General features: G+C 59.3%; 1 protein-coding gene across 1 annotated transcript; it reads right to left on the reverse strand.

The window, feature by feature from the left end:
- Positions 1-249: 249 nt before the first annotated feature.
- On the reverse strand, positions 250-5083 carry CDKN1A (cyclin dependent kinase inhibitor 1A). Its single transcript, XM_072844693.1, has 3 exons — positions 4992-5083; positions 2250-2648; positions 250-1702 (listed from the first exon to the last, which is right to left on the reverse strand). The coding sequence occupies exons 2-3, from the start codon at positions 2638-2640 to the stop codon at positions 1638-1640; spliced, it is 456 nt and encodes a 151-aa protein (XP_072700794.1). The 5' UTR covers positions 2641-2648; positions 4992-5083; the 3' UTR covers positions 250-1637.
- Between the last annotated feature and the right edge of the window lie 6820 nt (positions 5084-11903).

Genomic DNA, 11903 nt, shown 5'->3' on the forward strand with positions numbered 1-11903 from the left:
GCTTTGATGTTTCCTGCTGCAGAGGAGTCGCCCAGGGCTGCGACAGCCCCTTCCCACAGCCACCTGGCTTGGGGCTGCAGCCACCCCTGCTCCCAGCCAGCCCAAAGGCAGCTCCTAGCTCAGGGCTGCACCCCCAGAGCAACTCCCAAGCCCCCCAAAGCCAGGCCAGGACCCAGCCCAGAGCATCCTCCTCCCCACAGCCAGACCCTGCTCCCAGCACAATTATTTCCATTAACCCAGAGACACCAATTCCCTTACACAAGTGTTTATTCAGAGTTAACATTTATAGACAAACAGGTATTTCCCCTTCCCTCCCACATAGACTTAATAGCATTTTTTTATAAATAAACATTTAGTGCTGGGAGCTTGCCAGCTTCACTGACAGCAAAGTGCATCACGGTGCAAGGCAGGAGGTCGACCCTGTACCTTTTCTGCCTGGGACCATCTTGCACCAGTTTCCAGAGTCCAAATCCAGCAGAGCAGGAGATGAACCCCATGAAAGTGCTGAGATCTGACAGTGTTGAGTCCTTCAAGAGCAGGGACTCAGCCTTCGCTCCAGGACATCCCTCGGTCCCAGAGGTGACCAAAGCCCCTCGCTCTGCAGAGCCAGGTGTGGGTCCTCTCTCCCCCCAGCCCCAAAGGAGAAAGAGTCCAGGAAAAAAAAGCTACAATTTCATCTTTCGGTGTCATCCTTGCTGGTGAGCAGGACTCCTTCCTTCCTAGAGCAGTCCAACATGGCCAGAGCAGGCAGCTCCCCAGCCTGGTGTCAGTGTTGATGGAGGCAGGAAGAGGAGGGCAAACAGCACCACTCAACAAGAACAAGCCAACAACAAGGTCAGAAAGTGAGGGTTTGGGTCAGCAGAGTCCAGGGGACCCCAAAGCCTCCCAGGCAGCATTGGTCCCACAATGAGCTCAGCGCTGGGGACCTCCAGCAGGTTTGTCACCATCTGCAGCCCATCTCTGATGGGTGACAGCACCGGTGAGTCACCTGAAGGAAGGGCTGTCCAGGGAGCAGCATTTCCTCTCCCAAGCAGCCATGGGAAGGAGCAGCCCCTGTGTCGCTCTGCTTCCCTGCATGGACACAGGCTTGCCACCGCTGGGTCCATCCTGCTGGGAAGAGGGCCACCACCACGTGCCAGCAACCTGGGTGTCCTCAGGGTCAGGCTGTCCCAGGGCTCTATGATCCATATCGGTGACCCTTTCTGAAGGACATCTAGTGCCACCAGGTGGCTGGGACACAAGTGTCCTCCATGGCCAGCCATCAGGCAGGGGAAGGACCACCGCTGGACAGCAGGATGGTGCAAGGATGGTGCTTGGCCCCACCAACGCAGGGCAGAAGACAGACTTTCTTCTCTGCAGGCAGGGCAATGCATTAGTCCCACCAGGCCCATTTCAGTCCTCCTCCATTCCCTCTGTGGGGCTACCAGCCTCAACATGGGCTACTCCTATACATTGCACAGAGTGAAGGTCCCTCAGGACACCAGAGCTACTCATAAATAGGGAACTACAGACTCTACATTGCTTCATACAGACAGCTTACACAGTACAGGGTGGGGGGAAAAAAAGCCACGGACACCCCCAGGGCACATCAGCATCAGCAGCTGTCCCCGACGGCAGAGGAGCCGAGCACCACCAGGTCACTGCTTGGGCTTGTCAGGCTTGGGCTTGTCAGGGATGATCCTCCGCTTGGAGCTGTAGAAGTCTGGAAGGCAGAAAGAGAGGGTTGGAAAGTGCCTCCAGCCCATCAGGAGCAGTGGGACAGGAAGAGGGAGGTGCCCCCAGGGAAGCACCCCAAAACTCAGCCCAGGTGGACTCCATTTTAGAGCCACCTACCCAAAGCCATGCCTTCCTGGAGAGAAGAGCCTGTAGGTCTCCACCATCTCTTCTGTTTGGTCTCACCTTGCACTTCCACCCCAGCCCTTAATCTTAGAGGACAGGCTCAGACCATGGGAACTGAGGGTGATGAACTATTTTGGGGCATCTTCAGCTATAAGACCCACAAGCCCAATGCGAGCTCCCTGCCTAAGCCCCAGCATCCAAGAGGAACCCAGTTTGCAGCCTTTTCCCCTTGGAAGATGGGCTCTGCTCTCCCAGAAGAGAGATGCATGGAGGGTGGTCCCCTCTCCATGTCCAGGAGCCAGGCAGGGCTCTTGCACCCAAGTCCCTTCCATCCATCCCTACCAGGAAAGCCATGACACCAGTACTACCACCAAGGATGCATGGAGTGACACCAAGCCTCCAGCACTCACCTTTGATGGTGGTCTGCCCACGTTTCAAGCTCTGCAGGGAACCAGCCCTGTAAACCTCCGAGCTCTGCTGTGACCCCTCGGGGCAAATCCTGCCAAGATGGTCCTTGGGGACCAAGGAGCTCCTGCTCTCACTGCCAGTGACCTTGACCAGGCTGTGGCCCTCCTGGGGCGGCTGCTCAGCCAGGAAGACCCTCTCCCACTTGAAGTGTCCTTCCAAGGGAGTCTCCGTTTCAAAGTTGAAGTTCCAGCGCTGCTGAGCTTCTTCCAGGTGTTGCCTCAACAGGTCCTCAAAGTCATTCTGGAGCTGGTGGTGGTCCACGGGGCCAAAGAGGTTCCTGCACACCTTGCTGCTGCATGGCATCTGCCCAGCCCTGCTCTGAGACAGGGGCATTGTGGCGGCTGGGAGGAAAGCAGAGCGAGTTACTGGGGTGTTGGGCAAGCCACGAGCAAGCCCAAGGGCTGGCACATTTGCTCCCAGGGCAAAGCAGGCAGTAGCCAAGGTGGGACAAGCTGGGTTGGGCTCTCCAGTGAGGCATCCTGGAGGAGACCTCCATCTGCCAGTACTCATCTTGGACTCAGACATTTGGGATTTTAGCGGTGTCTTGGGCAGAGGCTTGAGCATGACTGAAGTCAAACACAGCCTGGTGCGATGTCGGAGGATGGGGAAGGGGCAAATGTTGACGTTCCCCATTCCTCCTCCAGCAGGTAAAGCCCTGCCGGGGCAGAGCATCCGGCACCTCGATGCTGCCACCGGCTCCATCCACAACCCTGCTGCGTTCCCACTTCCACGCAGGCACAAGGCAAGCTGGCGCATGGGCAAGTGAAGCAACAGGATGTTTTTCTGGCCAGTTTCTTCATCTCAAGAACCCAGGCCCAGTGGCAAGGAAGCCTTTTAAGCAACTGCAGGAACATACCACAAGCTTGACCGCTTTGTTAACCACCCTCTTTATCTGCAAGAAGCTGTTGGGTAACCAGAGACAAGACCCTGTTTGTTTGTTTCTTTTCAAATCGGTGCCAAAAGCCTTGACCTTCACAGTAAGTGGCAAAGCCTTTCCTTCCGAGCAGTCCTCTCCCTTACACATGCATGGGGCTAATGGATCCCTCGCACCACCCGCGGTTATGAGGAACCTCGTTATCAGAGCAAAGCAAACAAGGCTCTGGGATTTGACGGCCTTCAGAGCTAAGGCTTGACCCTGCTTGGATAGCCATGCTCATTCAATCTGCTTTAAAAAAAGATTTAGAGAAATAAAATCCCCGTGTACAAGACAGCTTTGTCATTGCCCACTCAATCTGGGAGCCCCAAAGCTGGGACCACAAAAGACCCCCAGGCTTGCACCCCCCACCCTCAAATGTCCCCAGGGACAGGGTGCTCAGCCTCCTGCAGGGAACATTTCTGCCCAAATTCAGCCCCTCCGGATCGCCTGCGCAGTATTACCAGGCACGCTACCGGCACAGCGTGCCAGCGGGCGGCTGGAGAGCCTCCAGCCCGGGGGCTGGTGGGGCCACGCTCCGTCCCTGGGGCCACCCCGACCCTCCGCCCAGCCCCGCTCCCAACCCAGACCGAGCATCCCCGAGTAAAAATAGAAATCCAGCTTCCTATCTCCTGGCACTCAGAGCAGACAAACAGGGTGACCTCATTGCGAGGCAAGTCCCAGCATGTCCAGGCAAGCCCTGGCAGGTAGCAGGCAGGGGACGTGTTTCAACACCCTGGGCGGACGCCCTCCGGCCCTCCCTGCCTGTGTTGGGCACCGATCTCCCCATCCTCGGGCCACCGCCACGGCCCAGGTGCCACCCCGGAGCCCCACACCTCGAGATAACAGCTTCGCCCTGACTCATGCTCGCAGATTGCTGGAGCCACCAAATAGGGAAGGACAGGGGCCGGGTCACTGTCCCCTCCCATCGGGCTGGTGTTGCTTTTAGCAGCCTCTCCAAGGCAAGAGCTTCAAGGTTTCCTGCAACCCAGCTAGAGAACCCCGAGGCTTGGGCGAAGAGGTGATGCAGGTGCATGGTTGCGTTAAGACCTCACCCAGCCGGGCTGGGAGATGAAGGCGCTCCCAGGGACACGCACACCCTCGCCAGCCCCACGGGCACCTGCGACACCCAGGACCAGTTACACCAGCTGGGAGAAGGCTTGGGTAGCAGGAGGGGCTGGCAGCACCCGCACCCGGGGCGGAGGGAGCCGGCAGCCGTTGGGACCCCGCGCCAGGTGCCTCCCCGGGGGGGGGGGGGGGGAGGCGCAGAGAACGCCCCGCTCGTGACACCGATGAGCCCGCAGGGCCCTTCAGCCGCGGGGCCTATTCCGGAGCGCTCAGCGGGAGGGGGCCGGAGCCCAACCCCCGCCCAGCCCCGCGGGACGGCGGCCACGCAGGGATGCTCCGCGGCCGGGCTGCCCGGCCGCACCCGCCCCGCCGCCGCCGGGGGGCGAGCGCAGCCCGGACCGGGGCTCCGCGCCCGCGGGGGGGAGGGGGGAGAGATGGGGGGTGGGCGCCGTGGGCTGCTCCCCCCCGCCCGGGCCCGACCACCCCCGGCCCCGCCACCGGGAGCGGCCCCGCTCCCTCCGCCGCGCTGGGGACGCGGCCACCGGGGCGGAGCCGCCGCCGCCCGCTCCTGCTCCCGCTGCGGCGCTTTCCCCGCTGCCGCTCCCCGCGCCGGGCACCGGCGCCCTCCCCGGTGACACCCCCGGCCAGCGGCGGGGAAGGGAAGGGCCGGGGCCACCGGCCGCCCCCGCGGGGCCGCACTCACCGTCGCGTCGCGTCTCCCGGCGGCCGGTGCCCGTCGCGTCTCGCCGCGCTTTATACCGGGGCGGGGCGGGGCCTCGCCGCTGCTCACCGCGTCGCCCGGGATTTCCCTCCCGCCCCGCCCCGGGACCGGCCCGGCCCCCGGGACAGCCGCCTCGGTCCTGGCCGTTCCCCGCGCCCCCATCCCGGTCCCCATCCCCGGGAGTGCGCGCGGTACCAGGTGCGGGGACCCCCTTCCCAGGGGGGTGCAGGGGCCCCGCATCGGGGGACACAGGGACCCCCTTCCCAGGGGGGTGCAGGGAGCCCCCCTCATCAGGGGATACAGGGACCCCCTTCCTAGGGGTATGCAGGGATCCCACATCAGGGGATACAGGGACCCCCTTTCTTAGCGGGGTGCAGGGACCCCCCCATCAGGCTGTACAGGGACCCCCTTCCTAGGGGATGCAGGGGTCCCCCCTGTCAGGGGAAGCAGGGACCCTCCCCATCAGGGGACACAGGGGTGCCCCCTCCCCATCGGGAGACACAGAGCCCTTAGACAGCAGCGCTTTACTGGCTGGAGCGGGGGGTGCTCCACATCCCACCCAGGCTTTCCTGCCCACTGGGTCACTACTGCCGAGGATTCCAGGGGGAACGGGGAATAAGGAATTAAGGGAGGATTGCCCTCGGGGTGCCCACCTCAGAGCCACGCCGGGAGGATGCTCCCCTGGTCCCCAGACACTGCCCGACCCCATCCTGGGCCGCACAGGCCGCCCCTGGCCTCTTCTGCCGGATTTTCTCCCCGGGGCCCGGCTCCCGGGCCCCGGCTCTGTTCCGCCCGCTGAACCCCCCGGCACCTGGCTGTGGCTGGAGAAAAGCGTTTTGGGAAGGATCTGCTGGTCTGAGTCCTGCAGGCAGTTGGGCAGGGATGAAGACGAGGAACGAGTCCGTGCATGTCCTGCAGCAACCTGCGGGGAGGATTTGGGGGCGTCCGTGGCTTATCTGGAAAACGCATCGGAAGTCCACAGGCAGGAAAGGTCTGAACCCAGGGCAGCTTCTGCCGGGGTTAAACCGCAAGGCCAGAGGGCACCTACGCCCTGTGCTGCGGCGGGAGCAGGGGCAGTGGGTCTGTCTCTGCCCCACAGCACGAGAGCTGATGCCCTCGGAGTCAGTTTACCCCGGTGCACGGGGTGCTGCCGTGTTCTGCAGCACCCTCCCAGCATGGCGTAAGCTGCCCGGGCACCTCGGACACCACGACTTGGGCAGCAAGGGTGCAAATGCGGTGCACTCCTGTGGGGCACAGGAAGGTGAGAGCACACTTCCAAGTGACACAGACCAAGTTAAAGTGGCCCCTTGGGAGTGCCGGGCACCCTCAAAGGCCCCTGGAGCTGGTGGGTGCTGGGGTGCTGAGCAGGACCCTTGGCAGTCAAAACACCCGTGCGTTTCCCGGCTGGACCAGCAGCTTCCCGCCGGCCCGAGCAGCTGGAGAATATGTTTGGGCATGTTTGGCTGGAGGCTGCCGCACGCCACAGCAGCGTTTGCCGTCGCCGGTCCCCCTGCCGCGGCGCTGGGCTGGGCCAAGGTGTTGGTGTTTGGGCGGCTGCTCGTCCCCTCGGCTGCCTCTGGACGGGCACGGTGGGATGGGGAGGAAAGGTGAAAGGAGGGTGGGGAATCTGAAAGCATCCTAACTTAATATCACACACTGCAGAAAATCCATCCTGGCAAAGCTGGGGATGCTCCCGAATTCAGCCTGTCTTTCCGTTCATAACACACAGGGAGAGGAGGGGGCGAGCTGGAACGGCCTTTCCTCGCCGGGAAGCTGTTGCTGATGTTTCCACGCGGGAATGCTTTTTGCCTCTGGTTGCAAAGAGCAGCTTTTAGAGCCGCACTGCGGAGGGCTCGATGCGTCGCTGTGCGATAGCGGATCATTTCCTCGCCAACCGCCAGCTCCGCTCCAGCTACAGTTTCTTGGTTCGCTCCCTCTGGATGCGAGGAAAATGCAATCGGGCACCGAAGGGAAGCCCAATGCCGTCCCAGCCGCAGCGCCGTGGGCATCCTCCCCCGGTCAGCGCAGCCTCCAGCTGCGAGCTGGGACTCTCAGATGACGCAGCATTTACCAAGAGGATGCTCACTGCTTAAACCGGCTCTATTGTTTTTCTTTTTTTTACATAAAAGCCCCCCTGAATACACAACAGGGAATGGGACTGTCAAAACGGGCAGCTTTTTAAATTAGCACCCGAAGTGGCAGAGGAAGGAGCGGCCTCGCTTGTGCAACCCCCAGCGAACTCCAGCAACCGCTGATGCAAGAGCGAGGGATTAAAAAAGCAAAGTGATGCGAGATAACTGACCGGCCTGGCCGATGCGAATAGCCCCAGCTACACAAGGGATACGTTCCAGGGCAAAAGCAGCCAGAAAATAAATTGGACGTTGATTTTCCCTTAGGGAAATAACTCTATAATTATCTCTGTGATTTTTTGGCGGGGCGGGGGTTTGGTCCCTGCGCCCCAGGATCGGGGCGGGGGGGGGGCAGGTTTCTGGCTGTTGCAAACTCCACTCTCGCTCCCCTTCCTCGTGCCCCCGCGCCGGGGGCTGGGGAGCTCCGACTGTGCGGCGGCGGCATCGGAGGAGACCTCAGCGAAGCGGGTTACTGGAAATGGGAACTGGGGAGAGGAATGGCGTCAGGGTCTGGGTCAGGGAGTCCATGGTCAAGTCTGCAGTGGCATCGCCAGAAAAAAAAGGGGAAAAAAACTCGTGTGATTAATACAGAAGGCAGTACAGGAACTGAAAAAAAAAAAAAGCCATAGGTGACTCATGGTGTTCAGCTCCAACAACACGTAGTAGGAGGAGGTCAGAGGCGCGGGGCTGGGGACCAGGATCAGCGCCGAGGGCAGACGGGTGTTTCCTTCTCCCCAGTCACAGGCACCGTGTGGGAGCTGTCGCATCTCCCGTCCCAGTCCCAGGCTCGCCCTTCCTGAGGGGTGTCCCAAACCCCCACCCAGGAGGGGTGTGATCGTGGGAGAATCTGTCCCTATAATTTGCTTGAAAAACCCATCCTAACGCCTGGAAGCAAGAGGAATATATGAAATGGCTGCATATTTCATAGCCTTCGAAGTAACCTTCTTCCCAGCACCAGGGGCACCTAAATACAGAGCGGCAGGCGCTGCCTCGGCCGGGGAGCCCTCGGGAGCGTTTCCTTCCCAGCAGATCTCCCCAGGTGGGTCCTGCAGACGCCGAGGGGAGAGGAAGCCACTGCAGATGGGGATGCAAATATATTATTCACGGTGGGCAGAGTCGGTGCGTGACTCAGCCCATCCTCAGCGCCGGCACGGCCGGGGTTTCGTCAGGGGAACGTGCCCGGGCCCATCGCCTCTGACACCAAGTTTCATCCTCTCCGGGGACACGGGGAGCAGCACCCCCAAAAGCCAAGGGGATGTGGGTGGGAGCTTCAGCACGGAGCGGGGGAATGGTTTGAGGTGGGTGGAGAAATCAGGGTTCAAATGCCCCAGCCTTGAAGGAGGCTGGGAAGAAGGAGGAGGATGGGGAAACGTGGCTTCATGGAGCCACGTAAGGTAATCCTGACCCCAGAGTGAAGAACCAAACGTTGTGCCAAGGAAGGATCTCAGCATGTTTGATGGGAATCACACGCTGAGGCCCAACCCATGCTCATAACGACTGTTTTAAATGCACGTGAACACCTACTGGTAAGGATTTTATAAAGACTGAATACAAAATGTCATTAATATGTAAGCATATGATTATATATGGAGATGTTTTCCCAGACATAGGCCTGCCGGCGCCGACCGCAGAAACTAAGCGATCCGTGTGGTTCCTCACCCAGCCCTCCCCAGCAGCGAGGAAGGTTTGGAAATTTGGTGGTCGAAGGTGTTCATGAAGTGGGTTTTTTGAGGGAAAATGTAATATTCCTGTTAGATCAACCAATGCGGAGGGAAGAAACAGCAGAGTCGGGCAGATGGGCGTCCTTCAGGCCTTTCGGGATGGAGTTGGCGATGACAGATCAGGGCACGCTGTGTTATTTTTCAAGGTGGGATAAAAGTAAGCTCTGCAAAAACTTGAATTTCTGCCCAGGGAAACAACCCGAGAAAGGGGGAACTAACACGGGACCTCCACCCCAGCACGGGACGAGCACACGGGGCTTGGGGTTCAGTCCTGCGAAACGCACCATGCTACACCCCAAAGGTCAGACCAGGGCTGTCACCCACCTCTCCTGGGGCACGGGGGTGACTCTTTCCCTCCTCGAACAGCCTTTACTCACAAGAACACCCCAGGCAGGTGTGAAATCGCTCGGCTCAGGAAAGCAGATTGACAGGCACTCACTATAGGTGTAAGAGGCTCTGCTGGGGACGAAGCCCCGAAACAAAGCCCTGCGTATTCAAGCAGTAAAAACCCTCTTCAGCAAGATTCAAATCTCCAAGATTTTTTTTTATTATCTCTACTAACAAGCTTTTTTCTTTTAAGTGGGAAACGTGAAGGCTCTTAATGAAACACTCACGCTCCAGCAAAAGTCTAAATGAACCCAGTGTTCGGCTGAATGGCGTTTATATCCCAGCGAAGACTGTTTTCCCATCAGCTCTTTGAAGTGCCCAATTAAGTGATTTTATACTAATAGGATTTTCCCAGGAAAGAAAGACAAGAATGACAAAACGCTGAATGCTTGATTAACTCTGCCCCTAAAAGAACTCGGATCGTGTTAATTGACTGTTTCCCTGCCATATACAGCCCTTGTTTGCTCCATTTATGAAGGCATTTTGATGAGACACCGGACCCAGCAGAGTGGAAATAGAGTCCCACCAAGCACAAATGGGGGATGAGACAGTCCCTAAAACAAGGCCTTTGCTTACTGGAAATATTCCTGGATGCGGAAGCCGGGCTATGAATCGGTCGCTTCATTCGGCCCCTCACTCATTTTCACCCAAGATTGTTTTTAGCCCCATTCATAGTCATTAACGTAATTGCTTCACTGACTTTCCATGAGCAGCTTGGAAGCTTTGTGGGTTGGTTTTTTTTTTTTTGCTGGCAGCAAAGGACCTCATTGTTCAGAGCCCGGCGAGGGCAGCAGGGAGTACCTGGCTTCGAACCTCGGGCTCGTTTGCCTGTTTATTTACTTGCTGCTTCACCTCATTGACTACGACCCGAGAGGAAGGCAGGACCGTGCAGACAGCCGGCACCCGCGGAGGGGGCACGGACGCTCCGCTGGGAATCGGGACGAATGGCTCCAGCCTTTTGCAAAGCTCCTTGCGGGGAATAAGGTCCATCCAAAATGTCCACACGTTTTTTTTTGCAGGCAGCTCTTCCCCTCTTGCACCTCAGCGAGGGCAGGGGAAGCTTCCTGTCGTGGTGGCAGTGGGCGGGGGACACACAGGGACTTCTCCAGGCCCACCGGGACCTTCCACGGCAGGATTCACCGCGTGGGTGGGAATAAGCAAGGGGAGCGTGGGGCAGAATTGCTCCCGTCCATGCGGCATATGGGGTCTCCAGCCCTCGGCAGCTCTTGGTGCAGCCAGGCCCATGGGAAGCTGTTGACTGAGGTAACTTCTTCCCAATGGATGACACGCGTGGCACAGCGCTGCTGACGAGGGATTTGCTGCTCCCCGAGCCAGGGCTTTGCTTGAAATCCACCGGGAGCATGATCCGGCCCTTTATAGCCATGCGTGAGAAGGAGGTGACTATGGAGAGCTGTTGGCTAACGCTTGTGCTCATGATGTGAGCTTTAAAAATAACCCCCGATTCGGCGGAGCCCCCTCCGCCCAGAGCAGTCAGACACACGGACGGGGTGTCTGCGAGGCAAGTCCCTCCGCTCCCGGAGGCAGCAACACCAAACACCAAACCCCGAACCCGCGGCTCTGGGAGACGCGTGCCAGCCCGCTCGCCTGCCCCGGTGCCTGCCAGCGTTGCCAGGCGGTGGCTCATCGTGTGTCAGCGTCCCCTGGGATCTCTCCGCTCATGGCATGCGTTTCAGGAATCCTGTCACTCTGGGTGAGGGCTGGCACAGGGTCGTGATTCACTTCGCCCTTGTGCTGGGGGGCGAGGAGTGGGGCTGGGTGTGGGGCAGAGGAGAGGGAAGGGGCAGAGGCAGGGGCAGATCAGCCCCAGGGCACCGCGAGTGAAGGGATGCCTGAAATGGCACCTGTAGGAGGGCAGTACCCAGATCATGCGCCACGGACAGACAGACGGATGGCTGTCTTGCACGGTGACTCACGCTGGTGCATGGTCCTGTGCGGAGCAGAGGTAATGGGAGGGGACAGCTGTGTGTGTACAACTTCCAATAAAGCCATCGGTGATGATATGACAGCCGCCACCTAGACGCCAGGGTAAGGGTCGATTGCACTTTCCTTTCTACGTGTCAGGCAGGCACAGCAGGATTTCCTGGAGCTGGGGTGAAGAAGCAGCTTTCACCCCGCACTGAACCTCCGCTGGCCTTGACACCGAGCGCTGGCACAGAGCTGTGCCAGACCTGGCGATGGGGACGGGCATGGTCCACGCACCGTGGTGGAGCTCTGCTCGGTCACACCAAAGGGGGATCTGAGTCGGGGAGTTCCAGGTGCCAATATAAAATCTTTTTCTTTTGGTTTTGGCCTCCCTCGGTGGTTTCTCTGCCTCACCTGTGAGAATCCATGTTGCATCAGGGAAAGGAAATTCGCTGGATGTGGGAGCTGCTGTCAGTAGCGCAACAGAGGCTGGAAACAGGTGAAAAATGTCCCATACGTCACCCGCCAGCAGCGATGCTGCACCAGAGCCCTTCTCGTCCTCCCGTAACAAACGTGGGCCTTGTAGACGACCAACTGTAATACGCCACAAAGAGAGCAGGAAGGAGATGAAGAGGGAGAGGGAGGTCGTGAAACAGGAAACATGAGAACCTGTGCCATAGGTCCAAAAATACCCCCCCAGTCCCCATCAAACTGACCCTGTGCAGGGGGCACTC

The sequence above is a fragment of the Ciconia boyciana genome, chromosome 23 (genome assembly GCF_034638445.1).
Source record: "Ciconia boyciana chromosome 23, ASM3463844v1, whole genome shotgun sequence".
NCBI lineage: Eukaryota > Metazoa > Chordata > Aves > Ciconiiformes > Ciconiidae > Ciconia > Ciconia boyciana.